At 44.1% G+C, this 23682-nt stretch overlaps 1 protein-coding gene across 1 annotated transcript; it reads right to left on the bottom strand.

Annotated features, from left to right (window-relative positions):
• Positions 1 to 132: 132 nt before the first annotated feature.
• LOC119488291 (PH domain leucine-rich repeat-containing protein phosphatase 1-like) lies at positions 133 to 22508 on the bottom strand. Its single transcript, XM_037769815.1, has 17 exons — positions 20553 to 22508; positions 14414 to 14610; positions 14022 to 14147; positions 13706 to 13854; positions 11726 to 11872; positions 10240 to 10467; positions 9831 to 10033; positions 9664 to 9724; positions 9474 to 9569; positions 7372 to 7527; positions 6990 to 7190; positions 6041 to 6203; positions 4999 to 5129; positions 4738 to 4854; positions 3410 to 3604; positions 3059 to 3296; positions 133 to 2084 (listed from the first exon to the last, which is right to left on the bottom strand). The coding sequence occupies exons 1-17, from the start codon at positions 22135 to 22137 to the stop codon at positions 906 to 908; spliced, it is 5172 nt and encodes a 1723-aa protein (XP_037625743.1). The 5' UTR covers positions 22138 to 22508; the 3' UTR covers positions 133 to 905.
• Positions 22509 to 23682: the final 1174 nt, after the last annotated feature.

Raw genomic sequence — 23682 nt, 5'->3', positions numbered from 1 at the left:
AAAACCCAAACTATCTACATGGCTAGATAGATACCAAGATACAGTTGCATGAGAAAATGTGTTTGTGTAAACTGTGAACAAAGCCTTTAAAAAAGCTCTTGACAAACAAAACTAACAGATGGCTCAAAGTCATTGTTTGTTGTGGTTATCTGAAAACTTTAATTTATAATATAGCAAAAGTAGCTCTCTTGTGCGATTTGCCGTTATCAAGAAGTCTGTAACACTGTTCTGAGAACATTCATTGAGCTGGTAATAACTGTAGGATGATTCCCCCCCACGTTCAGCGTTTCCTCAGCACTGCAGCACCACTCTGAACTCTGCACACCCCCGACAACACAAACCTGGAATATCAGCCTTTTGAAATAATCATCTTTTTCTCTCAGAGAATATTAGTACGCTTCAGTGACTAGGTCACTTTAAAGTATTAAACTCCTAGGAGTTAGTTTAACAGTTTTACTAACTCCGACAACTGTAAGGCCATCAGCCGCGACGAAACGGGGGAAAATGTGTGCTACAACACAAAAACAGAATGGTCCGTATCTCAAAGTACCACTTAACATAGAATGATTCTCAAAAGTCGAATAAAAAGCATTCAAAGTGCTTCCTCAAATTAAAGATATGGTAAAAATCAATTACATGTGAAGATTTAAATCAACGTAAAGTGTTATAAAAATTGCATTGCGTTTTCAAGGGGCATAGAGTTAACAGTAGAAAATAAAGTAAATAACAAAAACACAGTCTCTCTGGTCCAGAAGCATGTTCAGAATACTCTGAGGTTTTTGGAGGGAGCGGTTACGACTTAACGCAGTGCAGAGCATCAAGACAGACGGTCCTGATTCAACAGTCCTCCATCGGAAATCCTGGATGAGACCAGCTGTTGTGGAGGGTGGAAGGGGGGGCTGAAGTTAGAGGGGTGTGACGAAATAGTCTGCAGGTTTCTGGTAGCTGTGTGCTGGCTGGTTGTGTGTTTGAATTTGCTGCTGCTGTTGTTGCTGCTGCTGCTGCTGCTGCTGCTGCTGCTGGATGATCTGCCGGACTTCCTCCTCCAGCTCTGGCGGGATGATAAGCTGGTCGTCGGGGTCCGGCTGGGCGGGAGCGTTGAAGTAGCCCCCCTGCTTCCTGACGGGGGCGTCGGCCGCCTCCTCTATGAGGTCCTGGTTCCTTCCTTGGCAGGCCACGGAGCCGTTTGCTCGCGCCCTGCGGCCCAGAGTCCCCGACTGAGCATCCCCGCTGAGGCAGGGAGAGGAGGGAGGGACGGGGGACGGAGAAGGGGAGGAGAAGGGAAGAGGTGACGGCTCGTGATGCGAGGCGACGGCGGGAGGGATGTTTGTGCTTGGTTGAGTGTGTGTTTGGGGTGCTGGGAGGTCGTGGCGGTGCAGACAGTGGACGTCGGCCTCCACCTCTACGCGACTGCCGTTGGAGAAGACGCCGGCGATGGGCTCTTCGTCCTCGCTGTCGACCCCGTTGTCAGACAGAGCTCCGGAGAACTGTCTGTGGAAGCTCCCGCCTCCGCAGGCCGGCCTCCGCACGCCGGCTCGCCCCGGCAGGTTCAGGTGGGATGCGTGAGGCTCGGTCTGAGGCGGCGGCTCCTCCGAGGACGCTGTGGATCCCACCTCGCTGCTCATCTCGGATGTGCTGAACTCGCTGCTCAACTCGCTCACTGTTCCAGAGGAGGCCGGCGGCAGAGGCATGCCGCCGTCGCCGCTTGCCGAATAGGGGTGTGTGCTGGTGTGCACTCCCAGGCCGGGGCTGGGAGGGGGAGGTGGCGGCTCGCAGAAACAGCAGCAGTCTTCCGTGATGCTGAGCTGGACGACGACGGCGCTGAGGCTGTCGGAGCAGCCGTAGCTCTGAGCCAGAGTCACCAGCTTCTTGGCGGCGGCCAGAGCGTCCGGTACATTCCTGACCGCCTCCACCGCCTCACTGGGGGACAACATGTCCCACAAGCCCCGGCTGCCCAGGAGAAAGAACTCGTCCTGCGGGGTGAGGGTCACCGTGGAGACGTGGGGTCTGGGGGTCACAGACAGGCACAGGAAGGAGTAACCCATCATTCTGGTGGAGTCAGTTACACCGCTGACTTTGTTATCCTGCAGAAGAGAAGGATAAAGGGCTGTTATGTAGTTTTCTCGGACAAAACCTCAAATATACACATTAGGCCTGAAAACTAATGATGATGGTGGTTACCAGTTAATCTATTACAGTGCTGAAACAATTAATTGACAGACAGAAAATTAATTGGCAACAATTTCGGAATTCAATTAATCGTCATTTATTAAGCAAAAATGCCAAATGTGATGATTTGTAATTTGTTTTCCTGTTTTTCATATTATTTGTTTCTCATATTATCAGATTTAGTATTTGTTTTTACTGCTTTTGTACCTTTGGTCGAACAAAATTTAAAGATGTTACCTTGGGCTCTGGGAACTTTCAATGGCGTATTCCACTATTTTCTGACATTTTATAGACTATAAATCAATTAATTTGGTGTTTATTTGGTTGATTAATCACTTTATTGTTTAGTCTATGAAATGTCCAGAAATACTGAAAGTAATCGTTAATTGCAGCTCTAATCTATTCATTAATTGAATCTATTTTTATTTATTTATTTAAATTATTTTTATTAATTAAATTAAATAGTTTAGACTGTAAAACATACAAAAATAAATTGGAAAAAATCACAACTCCTCAGAGAATGGATTGTTTTGTCCAGTCAAAAGTCCAAAATGAAAAGATATTTAATTTACAAATGATATAAAACAGAGAAGAACCACAAATTGTAACATTTTAGAGAGTGAAAACAGAAAATGTTTGGCATGTTTTTGCTTTATGACTTACAACGTGTCCTAACTGGATGCGACGCTAAGCCAGCGTCAGTGACACAACCAGCTTGATTACATTGTTTCCTATTGGAGTGTCGTAACTGGCCGCGGTGTTAAAGAATTCATCAATCATCAAAAGTTGATGTATTTGCAGTCGAATCTGCAAATCCATTAATCAACTCAATCGTTTCAGCACCAGAGCACACAAATCACAATCAACTAAAACAAGAGTTTGTCTTTACCTCGGTGATGATGGCGTTATGCTGCCGGACCCTCTGGTACTCCGGCTGCTCTGTGACGGTGTGTGTAGTGGAGAGTTGCATAGCTTTACCGTCGCGGCACAAAACAGCCTGGCACCTGCCGACGTTGGAGGCCTTCAGGGTGAAGCAACCGCCGTGGTCACCGGGCGCCACCGGGTCGTGTCTGATGTGACATAGAGCTGCTGAGCCGCCCATCCTCTGGCCCGCTGTGCCCAGTTTCCTGCAGGAGAGCAACACAGAAACACTTACTGCAGAGTGTGTGTGATATTCAGGGGTGATTGTTTTATTTTTGTGTGCCGTTCAAGGAATCATATACGCTGTGTGTGTGTTTACCTTTGCATGGTGAGGAAAGTGTTGATCATGTAATCTTCCTGCCTCTGGCCCCTGTGAAGCTCCTCCGCTAGCACATCTCCCATGGTGCACTGCAGTAGGTAAGGCACCTCAACGTTCTTGTCTCCATCAAAAACTCCATACAGAGCTTCACGAATCCCACAGAAGCTGTCTAGAGCCAGAGCAGCCACACAGAGCCTGAGAACAACAACATCAACAAGTTACTTATGTAGAATACGGACAAGAAATATAGCCGATCATCCCTGCCTTCATCTCATCCTGCCTTCATCTCATCCTGCCTATTTGAGGTAAGTCAGCAGCGAGCTTTCTGACCAACACATTAATAAACATCAATATAGTCCTGGTTGCTAAAAACTGATTTTGTGGGTTCTTATGAATGCTTACACATCCCTGCGGAACCCTCGTGCGGCCGAGAAAATATTCGGACGGACCTTGACTTTCCTCCTTTGCTCCAACTGATTGCAGTCATTCTGCATCATAATTAGCCATGTGCTTCTGTTTATGTATTTTTGAGCAATGGGCCTTGGAACAATGGGCTTTTGTTTACGGGGTAACGGACTGTTGGAAAAATTGCCTTTTTTCGGTCCTATGGGACATTTTTTCGGACGACTGGTGTTTTGGAATAACAATGGGCCCTCCCCTTGTGAAACACACAAGAATGTACGACAAACACTACTATCTCAACAACCAAATAAAGGACAATATATGGCTTGAGATCACCCAGCAGCTGGGACACGATGAAGATGGTAATGTAGTGGATATGTACTTGCAAATGTAATATGTTGGTGACGGAACGGGGCTAGCCATAACAGCTAACGTTAGCATCAAATTTGGGGTCTGATTAGTTTCTGTATTGTGTAGTTAACGTTAGCCCCTTAGACATTCTCTGTCTGGATAGGTTTTTGTTGTGTGAAGTGGACTCATTGGGCTTCATTGACGAAAATGGAATACAGCAGCGCAGATAATTCGCACCAGTACCAGTGTGCATAGTTGTCAAGCGGAAAATTTGCATGCAGATTTTTCCGTATTCCCACACCGCACTGTTGAGAAATGGCTTTGATGCTTTTATTGGACATTTTTTATTACATTACTCTCACTATTGTATTCAGTGTATTTTTTGTGTATATTCTGAAAGCACTTTTAACCTCTGTGGTTTGGAAAAGTGCTCAATAACCTAAATAAAATTTACTCACCAAATTAATTGCGTTGTTATAGACTTCAAGAGATCAATAAAAGACATTAATTCAAAAGGAAGAAATGGCAGTGAGTAGATGGATGGAAACAGAAATAGAGGGGGGAGGAGGACTGACTTGTTTTTGACTCCAGAGGCCTCGGTGTAGCCGTGGCTCCAGACTGCAGGGGCCCCGTGGCTCTCGCTCACGTACGGAGCTGAAGGAGATGGATCCACCCGGAAACATTTGATATTACTGCAGAGAGGAGTAAGCGAAGAAAGAACAAAAGGGGTCAGCCAGTTGGTTTCATGAGTCAATGACTAACACATATTTTCCATAGATTATTTATTATTATTATTATTATTATCACTACTAATGCAGGATCTTTCAGGTTCATACTTGAGGAGCTCCAGGCTCTTGTGGTCCAGGTTGAGGCGAGGATTGCCTGTGAGGTCCAGCTCCTGAAGCTTCTGAGGAAGCGTCTCTGGAAGAGTGACCTCAGTCAGCTCGTTGCAGCTCAAGTCGACACACTGAGGAAGCGAAACACAGAGAGAGAGAAAGAGAGAGATAAGGGTCAGTTCACAGGAGAGACAATCTCTGGGTACCTTCTTATTCAATTTGATGTCAATTCATGGCATTATGATTCGATTAGACAACTCTAGATGGATCTGGATTTATCTCAGTTTTTGATTTCCACACTTTATTTTCTATATGACCACACTCACAATAGCATAATCAAAGATATGACAAATTCGGATGAATTTACTTTCCACAAATGTATAATTAAGAGTGTAGATTTTGCAGTTACAGAAAATAAATCCTATATATATATATATGTATATATATATATATATATATATACACATATATATATATATATATATATATATATATACACATATATATATATATTTGCATCAGACCTAGTGATTTGTTTTGTCCTGTCTCAGGGGTTCTGTTCAGTATCAACAAAAGCAAGTTGCATGTCCTCCAACGCTAGCTCATAAAGAAGCTTTTTCAAAACTCTTTCGTGCATCAATACAGAGTTATGATGCATCTACGAATGTATTATTTTTGTCACCCTTATCTCACACATACACTCACAGTCAGGAGAATGGAACCGTCATTTGGGTTCAGAGAAAGGAAGAGATTAGGGAGTCACTAGGAGATTACAAAGGATTTTCTGATCTGGTCCAACCCAATAAAGATGAACACGGAGGTAGACAGATTGAGAGATAAAAAAGGGACAGAAGGAGCACAGTTTTTGTCTCTTTGGACTGTCATCCTTTATTTCCCAAACTAATTCCACAAGGTACCTAACTAGGACAACAGCTAATACTGATCTGCTCAACAAGTGTGTGCGTGTACCTACAAGAAAGAAAAAAATCCCATAGCTAAATGAATGAAGGGCGCCTAAAATGACAGCGTATATCACACTAACCTTGATCTCAGGCAGCTGGAGCACCTCGGGGAACGCATTGATGCAGTTGGAGTGGGCAGAGAGTGTGTGCATACGCTGACAGCTGAGGATGGTGGTGGGCACGGCCCTCAGTCTGTTGCCGCTCAGGTCCAGCTCCTCCAGCTTCTCCAGACGTGCCAGTTTACTGCAGGAAGATGGAGGTATTGTTATATCAAGAGCGCTGGCACTGCAAACTTTATTTTTGGGAGCCACATTTATCAAAGTCATTGTGACCTAAACCTGATTCTGAAGTAAGGCATTTTACTGTGTGTAAAATGTACCATGTTTCTAGGATTAGAACAGGCCATAAAAGCAAAGGAATGTGAGTTCATGTAAGCTCGGGTGGACCTACAAGCACACAATCAGGTGCACAAAATTGGGTGATTTTCTGCAACCTCACAAAGCCAGAGGTCACTTCAGACCTCAGTGAGTTTTAGGAAGCTAAACCTCGTGAACTACGCTTTAATATCTCGACTGAAACACTTCTGAGGATGACAGTGTGTCTACGTGTGCGATTTTTAATTTGTCCTTCAATGCAGCACAAGAATCAGGGGCTGGTTTAACAGAGCACCTTAAGTTTTCTCCTTAAGTATGATACTGAAGGCTTACTCTCCTTAGCTGAGGAACTTACTTTGGGTATTGCACAGGATTCCTTAAAAAGGTTTCCTCAGTTAAGGAAACACGTTGAGGCATTTTCTGCATTGAAAGAGATTTTACAGCAGTAAAATTCTACAAATTTCCATAGAGACTGTTTGTTGACTTAAGGGTGTTTTGTGCAACCGATTTTATTTTAAGGAAACCTTAACTCTGACGTTAAGGAAAATCTTAAATTGAGGAGCTTTGTGCAACCGGCCCCTGCCACTTAAATGAAGTTGTCATACATTGATTTAGTCTTTTGCGAGCTCAGTTCATGTGCAGTCCCGTACTTTACCTGGCAGTGAAGGTCTGCAGCTGGTTGTAGGCGAGGTGGAGCACCCTGAGGTGGCCGTGTCCAGTAAGCAGAGGGACACACTTGTCTGTCAAGCTGTTATTGGTCACATAGAGCTCCTCCAGGCTGCTGGAGCTGTCATCTGATACGCTGGCTGCAGGGAGGCTCTCCAGCTTATTCGCCGACACATTTAGGTATCTCAAACTGTGGTGGAATCCCAACAGAGAATACAAACTTAGTACTTGAACAAATGACCTGACACAGAATAAAACTACAGAGAGACAGATAGAGGGAAAGAAAGATGTGAAGAGAAAGAATGAAATATACATGGATAATAAAAAAAGGGAATGAAAGACAAAAGGAATGAAATGGATGTTGTGTGCACCTCTGTGCTTTGATGAACAGGTTGTGTGGGAGGTCAGTCAGATGGTTGTGTTGGAGGTCCAGAACCTCGAGCTGTGATCTCTCCAGCCTCTCAACCAGCCGGCACACTTCGTTCCAGCCTGCCAGCAGTTTTCTCAGACTCCCACTGGACAGCAGCCTACACAACACACAAACAACACAGCGAGCTCAGTCTCTCTGTGTGTGAACTGTAAATCTGTCAGTGTGAACTCTGTCTCACCCTGATGGCGACAGTATTTTGCGTGCCCTTTTGACCCAATTTGTGCTTGACCTCGAGTTGGAATTACATTTGTGCCTCATGTAGCCTGTAGTTGGACCATTGTCATCATGCATGTATCCATCCCCCCGCCCCCACAAAAAAAGCAATGATCAAATTGTCTGTGAAAGCAACAGTACAAGTTTTTAGTTGATGCCAAAGGCTGTACACATACTGAAAATAGCACTGCACTGGTGTAGGCGTGTTGCTACAGGTAGCGATGAGACCTTTTGGAATAATATGTCTATTTAAAGAGTTTAAAGATTCACCAGCACTATTACTATCTAGTGTATCTGAAAGGACAGTGTTTGCAGTGTACTATAAACAGCAGTCCTGCCTCTTAAAACAATGCTGCACATTATAACCTTCACTGTTATTTATTATAATCTTCTTATTAAAAGGGGCTGTTTGTAAGAATCAGAAATGCTTGTTAACAGCGACACCTGTGGCCGTTAAGTCAACGAAAGCCAGCGTCCTGTTGCTCGGGCTCGCGCTTGTGCTCGCTCTACATAGACATGAACAGTGTTAATGTCTGTCTGAAAGCAGGCTAAGGGCCTGTGTTCATGCCTGTGTTTTTTTCTGGCAGAAAAGCGGCGGCTGGGGAGCGCTTCATCCCAGCGTTTCATAGAAAAAGCGCTCCGAGCGCTTTTTCATGTTTCTATGACAGCAATATCTTGACAACATATCACCACCGCTGTATGATGGACTAGCATCACCTCTTTGCTTTCTAATATCTATTTGGGCTGCTACCTGTTTGTTTGACATTGTTTTTTCAACATGAGCACCAACCGGAGGATGCATGCCCTCATACTTTGTATGAATGAGCTTGTCAACGCTCAATCTGATGTAGATTAAGGAGGCAACCGTCGGAGACAACACGTACAGCGATAAAGCACAACACTCAACAGCAACAATCAGTGTCCGCCCGGGCTGATCTGCTCCCACAAAAGGGCTTTTCGGTCTTTGTTATGATAATGTCTGTCTGACATATAAAGCTCATTATAGACAGACACGGCCAAAACAAGCTTCTCCTCCATTTTCTACAGTGATGTCACCAGTGCTTTTCTGAAAAGGTCAAAGATTTTCAACTAGAAGTGCTGGGAGCAGCACAATAAAGGCGGAGTGCTCAGAAAAAAGACGATGGGTGAAGCGCTTTTTCTGGAGGCAGCTGCATGCGGCCGCATACGCTCTCTCCTCGTTGGGAACAATTGAAACAAGACTCGGCTAGACCGTGTATGATCAGTCTGTGAATTTGAGGCTAAATTGTTACACGAATAGTCAGTGGTCATGTCTATAATGTTAAATCCAGCGGGACATGTCCACCAGGTCCGGCGAGGACACTAGGGGATGCGCTGCTCCACTCAACTGGCCATTCAAGTGGAATGCACGTGATCCTTGTTTTTCTGCTTGCCGTTTCAAACAGGAAACAACATGGCGGCCTGCTCGTACGCTTTTTGTTATTCCGTATAAACAATCCACCAAAATCTACTTCTGAAAACATTTTAAGCAAGAAATAGTCAATGCCACTGCTTCTCCTGCTTTCCATTGGAGATGAATGGAAAGCGTTGGGACGCCCTCCGTCGCCAGATCTGGTGGAAATGCGGCAATAGAAGAGCACTCGCGCCGGTGAGTGAAACCGCTAACACGTCCCCCCTGCAAACGACTGTTCCCGCCTTTTTATTTTGAAAGAGCAACGGCCAATGAGGAAACTCCAATACTCGGCCGACCAAGCAGCTACCCACCTATCCTTCTGCACCTTAACAACCTATTTCAACGTAGTATATTTGTGAAAAACGTGTCTATGCGGCAGGTGTTTGTGTGTTGCTCACTGTATGGGCAGCTCTGTAACAGAATTATGGTTGATGTCCAACACCTCCAGTCTGCTGCTCTCACACACCCAGGCAGGGACACATCCCAGCTTGTTCCTTTAAAAAAAACAAATACAGTCAGCACGCAGCTTAGAACAAGCACATAGCCTTCTTTTCCATACAGTAAATAGGACAGTTAGAGTCGTCATACCAGGACAAATCCAGAACAGTCAGATTCTCTGGCACCGGCTGCACCTCCAGCAGCTTCAGCTCTACAAACACAACATGCATCATTCTTTAAAATGTGTATTTGAATGTATATATAGCACCAGACATTATCGGTTTGTCATCTATACAACACATAATAAATGTTAGTACCGTTGTGTGCAGCGTGCAGGCTCTTGAGGGCGTGGCCACTGACTCTGAGGAGGGAGAGAGTGTTTCTGTCACAGCGGAGGAGCTCCAGCCTGCAGAGAAGCCGGACATCCAGCTCCTGTAACCCGGTGTCCCTCAGGTCCAGCTGGACGATGTGGACCAGCTGCTCCGAGTCTCCCGCTGTCACCTTTTGAAGCCGGTTCAGCCTGTACAAGAGAGAAATATGAACATAAGGAAAGGAGGATAGAAAGAACTCTTTGAACTTGAATCATCTGGTGTTAAGATTTCCAAATCCACAGGACAAAAACGTGCAGAAATACAGTGTAGATTTTTCCCGCAGCATCTTGGGAAGTGTTAGATTTCAGATGAGCTTTGTTCCAGTGTTACGTCTAAAAATATACAATATGTTTACCTGAGATCTATGTGGCGAGCAGGCAGCCACTGCAGTCCAGCCATATCCAGGACAGATAGCTGGTTCCCTGCCAGGCAGAGTCTCTCCAGTCCCCTGAGCTTCTCCAGGATGGGGGGGACGCAGCTGAAACAGTTGAAGGACAAGCCGAGGTAGGTCAGGCCCTCCAGAGAGCCCAGCTCCACGGGCAGAGAACTCAGAAAGTTACCATCCAGGAGAAGAGTCTGCAGGCTGGACACAACAACAAGAGAAGAGAATCTAAAAAAAGTGCTTGGTGTTAATCTGCATCCATGTTTTGGAAAAATCCATAAAACTCCCAGAGTTGAATGTTTTAAATGGACGTGTCTTAAATCGCCGGAAATATAACCATATAGGGCTGTCACAGTGAAGGATTTTCCCCTGCGGTGAAAATGATTGGCTCAACGGCGGGATATGCGGCATCATTGCCTTTATTTTTTTGCAAATTACTTCATTTATCCTGATTTTAGTGCTATATAAATAAGCTTAATTGCTAGGCTATTATTCGGTATATTGTTGCTTTTTAAATGACAAAGATGTCATACTTATTATTGTTAAATGCAGAACACAGAAGGGCAATGAGGCTCAGCGTTTTTTTTCAACCGAGATGCTTTGATTGCGTCTGGTTGCTATGATACAGAATATCCGCAGTAGCAAAAATGTCGGCACACGGTGGAGTGCTTGCTCTGGATAAAGAGATGGCTGAAGCACGAAGGGAGAGAGGACGAACCCGTGGGTCTATATGCATTCATTTCTCCTCCATTGTTGTTGTTGTTGTTGAGCACTTGTAGCCTACATATAGGATGTCACGGTTAGTCTTTGTGGTACCTGTCCCACCCTTCCTCCATTGTGATTGGACAGCTGGGTGCAGTGTTTTACCCAAAGTTTAAAAAATGTTCAACTCTCGGCAACCAGAAAAAAACAACAAACTGCGTTCAGCGCAGAATCACACAGCTGCCGTATGTAGCATATCGTAAACATGCGGCGCTCCCATTGCAAAGAAGAAAAAAGAAAAAAGAAAAAACATGAACATAGCGGTTGCTTGCAGTCCCCTGCGGTTGTCTTGTCAATACCACGTTATTGAAATATTGCAGTTATTGCGACAGCCCTGTAAACCACACACAATTTGCTGGAGCGAACAGTAACTGAGCGCTTGACCCCAAATTCTCGGTTTATGCAAGGACAGCAGCAGCATGACTCTGCACTCTGATCACCTGCACGAAAACCTCTGCACCGCCAAGACAGAAGTCTGGTGCGCAGCCAGTTGTGCACTTAATACAGAGGGGGGTTAATCTGCATTGATGGAACCACAATGACAACCACTCCTGTCTGATGTCAGCAAAGTGCAGGTCACCGAGGATACATTCTGCTCTCGGGCAAGCATCTGGCAAATTATAATGCCCATTATAGACATCGTTATCATTAATAGCTGCGGCCACAGAGCTCGTCGTTTCTCCTTCGGCACACTTACTTGTGCATGGTTCCTACTTCTGCAGGCAGAGACGAGAGACGGTTTCCAGACAGGTTGAGCTCCGTAAGCGAGGTGATGTCACACAAGGCCAGGGGAAAGTCTGACAGAGCGTTATTTGACAGACTGAGGCTTCTCAGTTTACAAAACCTAGAGAGAGGAGTTAGAGAGAAAGAGGGAGAGAGAGGTTTGGGGGGGGGGGGAGCAAACAGAGAGGGACAGAGATATTAATCTCTTAGTGCTATAATCAGACTTCTTCTGAATTGAGGCTCCAACAAAAACAAACATTGTGAGAAACCTTTTAGTTACGTAACACCCGTCTCATAAACAAGGAAAATTACGAGAGGAAGCCTGCACAAGGTCTCGAGGATACAGCGCCATAACACTTAAAGTACACACACTATTTAAAGCTACATGTTTACACGACTAAAAGATTTCACCATAACAACACAGCATGTGGTTCAGGTAGGAGCATGTCTGTGTGTGTGTGTGTGTGTGTGTGTGTGTTTCCTGGCTTTCCTTGCCTAACCTAATCAAGTTCACAGAGGGGTCGGGGTGAAAGGCACGTCCTTCTGAGGGAAAGTCACACAGGCACACCACGGGAAAAACACATTCCTCAAAACACCGCCAGAGAAACGTGTGTTTATGGAGAAACAATGGCAGTGTGTATATACAGTATATATGTATTTATTGCCAGGCTTTAACATAATCTTCTCTTCAGTGGCTACAAAGGAGCCAAATTGAGAGAGACAGAAATTTCTCTAAGTTAAATATTTGATCGGAAGCCTAAACTTAAAGAAACGTGACACAAATGTTAGATTGTGTTTGGATAGCGATGTTAGTCATGTCACGAGCCACTTGACTTTATCTGAAATCAAATAACACAACGTGGCATCATGAAACAAGAGTTGCAGTCCTGTTATGCCATAGTCTCTATTCGGCTTTGTGCTATTAAATTCATTTTTGCACAAGAGAAAGTAAAAAAAATTTTCAGTGGAGGAGTTTTCATTCCCGTAGAAAGCTTTTAAACCAGGATAAAGCCACAAACAGACTCAGAAAGACTCTCAGAAAGCTTTTCCATGTGTTTTTTTTTACGTCAAAACATAAAATCAGTAATCTCTTCCTACCACAGAAGGCACCAATATGCAGAAACAGGCAGACTTCATCTGTCAACGACAAGTCTGTTTTTCTTCTTGTCCACAAATACAGTGAAAAGACCAGAACCAACAATAAATAGATCCTGCAAACAAGTACTAAACTCTCATACTCTGTCCTGCTGGCAGAAATACTCACCACCAAATGTGTATTAATCCGCCACTGAAAATAGTCCCCCGCAAATATGCCATTCAAAATATATAATGATGACATGTGTTTAACCCTTGCCATGTTATGATTTGAGCATATTTTTTATGCTAAATGCAGTACCTGTGAGGGTTTCTGGACAATATTTGTCATTGTTTTGTGTTGTTAATTGATTTCCAATAATACATATATTTGCATAAAGCAAGCATATTTGCCCACTCCCATGTTGATAAGAGTAATAAATACTTGACAAATCTCCCTTTAAGGTACATTTAAGGTACAGATTAAAAATGTGCGATTCATTTACGATTAATCATGGACAATCATGCGATTAATTGCGATTGAATATTTGATTTGACTGACAGCCCAAGTTACTACACAAGACTGTGACATCAGCGACCTATTCAACATGCCCTCTGTCACAGAGGTCAAGTGGCTGGATATCAACTCTCTCATCATCAGTGTAGCTCTCTTTTAATCATCCAAACCCCACAGCCGCCCCCACACATGTCATCTGTAATTCAAACTAAGCTGCTTCCTCTTTAGACCATATGGTAGCTCCCTGAGACAGTAAAAAGTACTGAGGGACATATCAAGAGAATAACACCGCCTGTTGCCTTGTTCATAAACACACAGGATGGCAGGAGACTCTGTGTTGGAGCGTTGGTAACAGAAACTCACCTGGTGAGTGCTGGAACACCTCTGTGCAGCGACATGAAGTTGTTTTTGAGATTGAGGTGTGTGAGGTCCTGGCTGTAAAAGAGCTGAGCAGGCAGCTCCTCCAGGCTGCAGCAGGACAGGTCGACTGAGTTCACCCTCTGGGACGCAATCTGACAAAGAGGGAGGGATGGACAGGACGACATAATGAGCAGCTTGTGACCACAAGAGGCAGTAAAGATGTGTAAAATCCTGCCATCATAATTATCATAAAAAAAATCTGGATTATGAAAGCAAAAGGTGTGACTGTGGACACAAATACATATAACACTGCAAGTACCTTTGAGGCCGTCCTATGCCAGCGGAGGTGCTCTGTATACGAGTCGTAGCTGATGTAGTAGGTCTGACTCTGAGGACCAGCTGAGCTGAAAGCCAGACAGTGGCTGTGTCTCCTCACTTCCTCCACCTGCAGCAGAGGACATATTTCAGTTTCCTTGCATGCTTTCTATAAACAAATCCTCTGACGTCCAGCCTACTTAATGACAGAGTTTTCAAATAATAATATAATATACTATACTAACTATAATAGCTTATGCAAAATATTTGCAGCCGAGTATTTAGCATTTTCATGTCGTTTATTTGTCACGCCCACGGTGTGTAAAGGCTGATAAACAGGCACCAAGTCAGAATACAGCTCAACCAAGTTAACGATGAAAACACTTGAGAAAGTACCTTTCCTCCGATGAGAGGGAAGATGTGCATCTTGCCGGTGTGGGCGTGTTTCACAGATGAGACAATGAGGCAGGTTCCACTCAGCGTGACCTGACGCTTCGACCAGCGGTTCACCGGCAGCGCCAGTTTCCCTTTCCGTACGTTGAACACCCCAGAAAGCTGCACGCGCTCAGAACCACCCACACTCCTAGGCTTGCCTGGAGAGAGGGAGAGAGAGAGAAAGAACTTTAAGACATGAGACTGAATGAGATCGCTGATGATCTGGAGTGTAGTGCTCATTATGCACACTGATTATACTTTTCAGAACTGCCGTTTAGAACAATAGAACATGTTATTTTTAGCTCTCTGGGATTTTGTGAATCAACTCTCTCACGCTGGGTTTCTCTTTCAGAAATTCAGAGCCTACAGAGAGCTGTGTGGTTATATAAGTGAATTGTAGCTAATAGCCTGTGGGCTGAGAGTGTGAGCAGTCACTCAGGCGTGATTTGTTGCATTAACCCCTCACTGACACAAAAAGCAGCCATAGGGCAAAGCAGGGGATTGGCCAGAGAATCAGGTGTGGTGTTTCCCCACAGTGAAACCAACTGTAAACTGATTGATAATGTATTATCTCTTACAAAACTGTGTTACCCGGTCTGTGCTTTTTATCCTCTTCTGCTCTGGTTATCACACACACCAGAGAACAAGAGAGAGGGAGACACATGAGGAGTGTGAGCCACTGAGAGGCCTGAAATCAGATTAGCTCGTTATGTAATGTCTTATAACACCAGCACCGCGATCCTCACTGTTGCTTCCTCCAGTGGCTTAGACAAAACGTCACTTGGGTTTCACTGGGAAGAACCAACTCCTGAGAAGGGCTGGGTATCAAACCTCAGTACTTCTTTTGTTCAGATTAAGAGTTTTGTTCAGTTATTCTTTGATCACAAAGCTCCAGATTTCACTCAGAATTTTGACTATTTTAGTCAGGCAAAGTTGCTGTACAGCTGCATGTGTTTAGACAACATTTCACATTTGAGAACTTATGATTCTTGATGTGAAATGAAAAAAGGATTTCGTTGAAAAACATGCTTACATGCCTCAAATAAAGGTTTTCGGAAAAAGTAACTGAAAATATGCCTTTTATTATTCTATTCATTGCAAAAATTCTCAGTACAAGACAAAATTGAATTAATTACGAGCCTGCTATGGATAGCGCTAGTCCCAAACGGGGCTAATGCATGAGTGACATTAGCAAAAAAGCTGTTGTTCACAATCACTAATGTCTAATCTTTCCTATATCCTTTATTTTCTGACCATCCCTGATTCCAAGCTGTTCTGCAGTCACCTGCCACAATTTATCTTTAAATTCCATCTCTGTATTATTTTATTTCTTTATTGTAAAGTGCTTTGTGCTGGGAGACGAAGTGAATCAGTTTATCAGATGTCATTTTGAATGATGCCTTTTGCACGGCTTTTGACGATCAGAACTTTTCCAAAAACTTTAATGACGGGCGAAAGTTTCGGAGTCGGTGTGTAAACATGATTGAAACAATGTGGGGTCATATTCATATTTTTATGTGCGACAATTTTGGACGAAAAATACAGACTTGGTGTAAAATGGCCTTTAGACCCATCCCGATTTCATTTCTTTACTGACCAGGATCTAAATCTTGAGATTAAAAATCTCTTTTTCAACAATTCTGACACAAAGACCAACACAGATCCAACACACAGAAAAGTCCAAAAACATTAAAAGCAAGCCATTCAAACTCAGTTTCCTGAAAAATATTCATTACATCTACTGCACATGTTCCTTAAATTGTCCACGACTCATGCAACTAACGATTATTTTCATTATTGATTAATCTGTTTATTATTTTCTCAATTAATCAATTTCATTATAAATTTTTCAGAATAAAATGATGGTGAGATACAAGGTTACATGTTTCAATTGCAGCTCAGTTTCTATCGATCAACTAACTGTTTCAGCTCTGCTTGTGTTTGGATCACTCTGTGACTTTTTGTATAATCCATTACAAGATGAAGAATCTGCCCCACATGAAAACTTTTTTTTTTTAATTTAGTTTTGTACGTACCCTCGGTTCTAACAGGAACAGAGAGTCCTGACAGTGCAGACACAATAAAGATATGAAATTATCTGAATGATATGAGATACGCCACTGAAGGAGAACAATTCATGATCAACTAAGATCTCGTGGTTACAAACACAATCAAGTCTCATAATTTCATTCATATTTAGTCATAGCCTTAATATGTATTTTCTTACATTATTGACATGTAAATTGTGTCTTTTCCACAAATGCATAAATAAAGCTTGTGATTGGATAAACGCTCCATAAACGTACTGATGGAGCAGATCGGCGTGATTCTTTCAAACACATAACAGTTTAAACTAAACAGCATTGTGGAATGTGTATTGTGTGGGTCCACCCTTCCCTGGGCGGTGCAGGCGTCAGGCGAGATGTAGTGTGTTAATATATACACACACACTCATACATGCCCTTTCCTTCCGTCTATTTCTCTGACTGGGGAACATCCTGTCTCTCATCAAGCAGCCAATGGCCATTTCCTATTCATGCTACGACTTATCGTTTTGGTGCATCTTGTAACCCGACAAGCCCGGTGTCCTTGAGTGCACCAAGTGTCTGAAATTTCAATCCATGTTTCATATTAGTGGCAGTTACAAGATTGCAATTTGGATTTCAGCTTAATCTGCATCTCAGTTCTTTAAAAAACTGGTGTGGTGCTGTGATGGTCACACCACAAAGACAAAATTTGAAGTTTTCCTTCACAGCCTGCAGGTATTTAGTGAGTTTTGGGCACAAGCAGTGGGCAACTCCGCGGTCTGAGAAGTGAAGCCAATGCCGAAGTGCCTTAAACTTGCATTCTTTCTAACAGCCAGCAGGGGGCGACTCCTCTGGTTGCAAAAAGAAGTCTGATTGTATAGAAGTCTATGAGAAGATGAGACTATTTCTCACTTGATTTATTACCTCAGTTAACATTGTAAACATGAGTTTATGTCTCAATCACTCGTTTCAAGTCTTCTTCAATACACCATGATGTTCATTTAGTAAATTATGGTCCCATTTAGAGTCAAATAGACCATAAAGCAGGGGATGCTTTAGGTCATGGCTACCTTATGATTGACAGGTCGCTACCACGGCGTTGTCCGGTATGGGAGTTATCCGTGTTTTCATCTCAGAACTTCATCCCTTTCACAGTGTGTTTTCAGTTAATTTTAACCTTTTTGGTCGCCTAAAAATGTCTTATTCAGCTTTCAGTTGTACTTAGCTCCACCCTCTCGCATCCACTTCTGGTTGCAAAAAGACCAACATGGTGACAGCTAAAAAACCTAGATGGCGACGCCAAAAAACAAGAAAGCAACGGCCAAAATGCTGGACTCGAGGCTTCAAAACAGCAGTCAACCAACCAATGGGTGACGTCATGGTGACGTCACGGTGACTACGTCCACTTCTTATACAGTCTATAAGCACAAGCATCAGACACGTTTGTTGGGTGAGTATTTAACCTTGCGTAATAAAGCAGTGACCTCTGGGTACTGCTGTTCGGAGCTGAAGAGGAGTCTGCTGCTATGACTGTCTCGGGGAGATCTGAAACACTGATGAGGTGAAATCTGAGTTTCACTAAGGTCACTTTTCTCTTACTGTCAGCACAGAGAGAGAGAGAGAGAGAGAGAGAGTGTGTGTGTGTGTGTGCGTGTGTGTGTGTGTGTGATAGAGAGAAAGAGAATACTTGGCAATGTGCATTTTATGCTGCTGAGTCAAACTCCTGTGGTTCTGAACATCAACATGAGCAAACAATTCATACTGGTCACACCGAGAGGACAGGACAGCGTGGAGCAAAAATATTTCTCTGGTGAATTAATGGATAGTTTTGTTTCTTCAGACCTATAAAACCTTTGTTTTTAAAAGGCTCACAAGCCAAAACAAAGTAGGGACTTGTGGTAAATTATTCCAATTTAACTGAAATGTTTAATTTTGGCAACAACATGAATGTTGTAGTCACTTTATGTCATCACACTAATTGTCACCGTCATGCCACTAGCACTTCCACTTTCCTGTCATACCAGCCTCTCACTGCTTGTTTCACGGCTGTGTGTTTGTCTGCAGTAGCTGGAAGGGCCTCTGCTTTCAGCGGCCGAACTCTACGTCATGCTTTGTTCCTCTGTCATGTTACTGTGTGAGCCAAGAGGGGGGGTGTCGAGGAAGGCAGGGGAATTTGCCCAGCTCTCCATGTAACATTTTCAGGATAGAGGAAAGCCTGTTTTGTACTTTACCTCTAGGTTAATGGTATGCGTAGTGATAGTGTGTCTTGTGGTGTGTTTCTTGTTGTAAAACAACAAAGGAAGAAGCAAAGTGTTCTTGAATGCTCTTGAAAGAAGGCTTAAGAGGGACACTTGAAACATTTCAAACAGGATTGAGAATGTGAGTTACATTAACTTGTGTTAATTTTAGTAAAAATGTTGTTTCTTCCTCAAATATCTCACCACAACCCTTTATCCCCACCGTCTTTGCCGAAAAAACAAGGTCAAAAACAATATCCAGTTGTGCTAATCCCATAAGAGATCATGGCTGTTTTTCCATCCTCTTACCCTGCTTGTCAGCAAAACAGGATCTTTATCAGTAACAACAACAACATGAACAGAAAAAGAAGAGAAACAGAAACCATAATGCCTCATGGTTGGTGATTGGTGTGCCCAAAGAGCACACCTGTTACCTCCAGATGTGTCTCCCTGCGGGCCTACACACAGAGGGGTGGGATGGGTTTACAGGCAAAACACTGGGTATTATTGTCCCGCGGGGACAATTGAATGAACTTGTTTGACAGTCCGACTGACCAAACACAATGACAGCGCTCACGGTACACTGAGAATGGGTGAACAATGAATGAGCAGGGGACAAGTCGAGCACAACTAAAGTGGCACGGTGTAACTAGCAGCTAGTGGTGCAGTAGGAGTGGGAAAAACATTGATTCACCTATGTATCGTGGGTTTTCTTTGTGTTACGATTTTGAAATCCATTTTTGAATGCCAGATTCGATATACATTTGCTTCATTTGAGACTATGCGGAGGTAGAAGGAAGTTACCACTTTTATTGTTGTAGTCTGAGTTACGTGACGTCATATCCCTTCCGTATCCGTCAACCAAAACAAACCGCAGCCAGCCACAACAAGGAAGTACAAAACAGCGGAGGGTCCGCGTGGATACAACTTGAACCCTAACATATTAAATCCAAAGTGGTAAACACTACACATACAGTGAAGTATGGAAACACTTTGGGTTTCACACATTGTCAGGAAAAGCAGAGCTAGACATCACGGCTAAAGCTGCATGCTAACTCTGTCATGGACAGCTAACGTTGTCGTATTGCTCGCATCTCCTCGGTCAAATTATCCGACGCTACAACTGTAGAGCACCCATATACTGACATTTCTGTTAAATGCATTCAAATGGCCCCGAAGGAGCTGATCATGGATGTATATAGAGAAGGGAGCTGACAGAGAGCTAGCGACGGCTTTGGCGAAATTAGTGGAAGTATACACGTGTGACTACGTCCGGTTTTAAAAATAAGGTGTTAACAAAGGGAACTATATCTACAAAATACATATAACAAAATAAGATTGATTGGATTATATTCACCAGAAGTATAAAACATTACATCTCCCTTATAAATTAAAAAGAAAATACCACTAATTGAGGGAAAATGTGTTTATTCTTTGATTTTTGGGTTGCTGGAATTTTTTTTAAATAAATAAGGCCCAACAATGACTGATATATGGGACTTCACGACACCTCTGACTACATACATACTATAAAATCAAACATTTTTACTGTATTAATTTAAATATTTTTCAAATGTCCCTAGATTCAACTTTTTCTAGTCTAGTCTAGTTTTATATGTTTTTACATATCGAATCGGCACCCAAGTATCGTGATAGTATTGAATCGGGAGATGCATCGCCCCAGCCCTATGGTACAGTATAGTGTATATGCACGGGTGGTCTGATAAACGTACAGTACATGCTTTGCAGATCCTTCTTTATGGATGAATCATCACTCACCTGTAAAAAAAAATGTTTTGAATTTAGATTTTTATACAGCTTAGACAGAGTACTCACCAAAGTAGAAGCGTATCAGGCAGCCAACTTCTGGATTCATCCCCTCCCCCTGTACCCTCCATGGGTCCTCAAACCCCAGATTGGTGAGGTACTCATTTAATATCTGAAGAGGCCTCTCATCATCTCCCAGCCGCCTCACAGCTCCACCGTGCAGCTGGACGAAGAGAGCCGGAGTTGGACTGGTATTGATGGGCTCGGGCCATGCTCTGCTCCCCCCTGGGATCTCCAGGTCAGGCTGGGCAGATGCTTGGCTGGACAGGGGCCTGGCCTGAGAGCTGCTGGGGCATTTAGAGGGAGGTTTGATTAATTTGGGGGTATCTATGTTATCACCAGCTCTGGCTTCGGTGTCATTCGGTGTGGTTGTCACTTGGCTGGAAGCACTGCAGGGGTCTGTGGTGGGCAGGTCAGCTTGCTGGTCTGCTGCAGCAGGGTTGTCGGTTGAATGTGTTGGAGAGGAGGTGAGGTCTACTTCATCTGAGGAGCTCTCAAAGGGGTCAGGTCCCTCTGTGGCACTGTCACCGTTTGGGCTCAACGCTGAGGAGTCGGTACCCAAACCCAGTCCATCGCTGAGCTCTGTGCTTCTGGGTCCACCTGGGCTGAAGTCCTCACAGGTGCTGCTCTCCATATCTGACCCAGAGTAGACGCCATAACAGTTTGCCACACTCAGGCTCAACTCCATCCCTATGTCAGTCAGATAGACTTCAGATGAAGAGTTACTGGCGGATTTATCATCCAGCAAGTTAGAGGACAGTTTAGAGTCAGGATAATACCGTTTTGTGTGTTCATTCTCCTCTGCTTTGGGGTTTTTGATTTCATCAGTATGTGCACAATCTTTACAGTTATCATTTAAGTCCACTGAAGCAGCAGTTTTGCAGTTAATCCTCAACACAGCCCCAGCTTTGCTCCCTTCCAGCTTGCTGGCCACCTCTGCAGCTGTGGTGTCCACCGTGCAGAGCACCGGCCGCGGGTAGGAGGGCGTCAGCCAGTCGTGGACGTGAATGCACCCCCTCCGGAGGTCCGATCTCACCCAGGTCTTATCCGAGGCCTGGAGCTGCTTGGACTGCTTCTGCCGCAGAAAAGTCTTCCTGTCCAGGCTGAGGGTGCTCAGAGGAGAGGCTGAGGGAGCGGGACTGGCCGCCTCAGGAGCCGAGGAGGAGGACACCCCTCCGGGCGTGGAGCTGCTGGAGGTCGTCGGAGGAGCACCAAGAGACAGATTCCTCTTGTGTCTCTGTCGCCTCCTGCTCAGCAGAGAGTTGACAGAAGAAGTGCTGCTGTTGACTGATGTCAGGCTGTAGATGTTGGCTGTCTTTACCCCGATAGCGTTGGCCACTTGGCTCTGATAGATGCCGTTTCTGATCGCGATCTGGAGGAGGGAGGTGGCTGCGAGTCCCTTCCCGAAGAGCTTCGCCTCTGCGCCGCCACCTCCACCTCCACCTCCAGCGTCATCCTCTCCGATGGAGGGTCTCTTCTCTCCCGCAGACAGCGCTGTTAATCCACCTGGCTTCACGGGACTACTCTCACTGCTAGAGTCCAGTGGTGTTGACGAAGTTGAAAGCCCTAACCCAGACTCCTTCACACTTTCCATCCTGCCTGTCACCTAGCAGCAGCAGCCGGTAGTTAGTAGCAACAGCAGCCTGCAGGTGACTGTAGCCTCCGTTAGCTTATTAGCTCCACTGGCTAGTCTCTCTCCACGTTAGCTTAGCATGCTAAAGTACTAGTAGTAGTTGTTCCGCTACATCATCCCATGTCGCAACACGCTCCCGTTAGCGAGCTTAACGGGAGATAACTAACTAAACCGGCTGGTCGAGATGAGAAAACCCGCTTCTTTCTTAGTTGGTCGACATGGAAGCGAAGCTAGCAGCGAGAGGAAGAAGGCGCGACTGCTGCAACTGTACCGACAGATAGATATGAGGCTGGCGGTCAGCAGGACACCGCGTTGGACAGGGCGGGGTCTCATTGGATATGAATTATGACGCCTTCAAGTGCTCCCCAAAGCTCGGAATTTTGCAAAAGCTGTGTGTTTTACGTGATGCAATGTCTTGATTCAGAGCTCTCATGTCTTTTCTCGTCATAAACAAATTGGCATCATTGCCTGCTCCAAAGATCTAAACTGTGATTGAGAGGTGTGTCAGACTTATTTTTTTATTTGTTTTTCAAATATTTGTAATAAGAAGCATGTGCATGTCAGTGATACAGACTTCTGTGGGGTGTGTATCATGCCTCATGTTTTATATATATCAACAAAAACAGACAATACTAGGAACTAATGGCAAACAAAAATGGAAACAAGCAAATACAAAAAACATAAGTAGTGAAAACAAAAACAAAAAACAAAACATGAATACATAAAAAAAACACAGACAACACCCTAAGGCGCACAAACCAGGGAGACATTGGCGACATACAGTATGATATTGGATATGAATTATGACACATTCAAGTGCCCCCCCCGAAAGCTCGGAAATTTTTGCAAAGCTGTGTGTTTACGTGACAGGAGGAATGTTTTGATTCAGAGCTCTCATCTCTTTTGCTGTCAGGGCTCCAAAACTCTGGACTGCACTTCCTATAGAGCAAGGGTGCCCAAACTTTTCCCTTGGAGGGCCAAAACTGGAACTCAATGGAGGGCCACGGGCCAAAATTAAACACCTATTGTATTGTATTATTAAGATGCAAAATGGTAATAGGATCCCAAGTTCCCTTAATTGAATATGTTTTACATAGTTAGCCCCTTAAAACCCACCTGATGAATACAATTGGGCTAATTTATGCATTTCCAAGACTGTTTATGGACCCCAGTATGTAGAAATATTAAAATACACCATTTGTAGAATAGGCAAAAATAACACATGTGTACTGCATTCAAAGGACTGCATGTTTCCCCCAAAACTGCATAGGATTATTACAAAGTGGGCATGTCTGTAAAGTGAAGACTTGTGGGTACCCATAGAACCCATTTTCAGTCACATATCTTGAGGTCAGAGGTCAAGGGACACCTTGACAAATGGCCATGGCAGTTTTTCCCCACCAACATTTAGCACAACTTTAGACTGTTAGCCTCCTTCCTGACAAGCTAATATGACATGGTACTAATGGAGTCCTTTAGGTTTTCTAGTTTCATATGATGCCACTA

Source organism: Sebastes umbrosus, chromosome 5 (genome assembly GCF_015220745.1).
Source record: "Sebastes umbrosus isolate fSebUmb1 chromosome 5, fSebUmb1.pri, whole genome shotgun sequence".
Classification (NCBI taxonomy): Eukaryota; Metazoa; Chordata; class Actinopteri; order Perciformes; family Sebastidae; genus Sebastes; species Sebastes umbrosus.
This window is presented reverse-complemented; position numbering and strand designations above follow the sequence as displayed.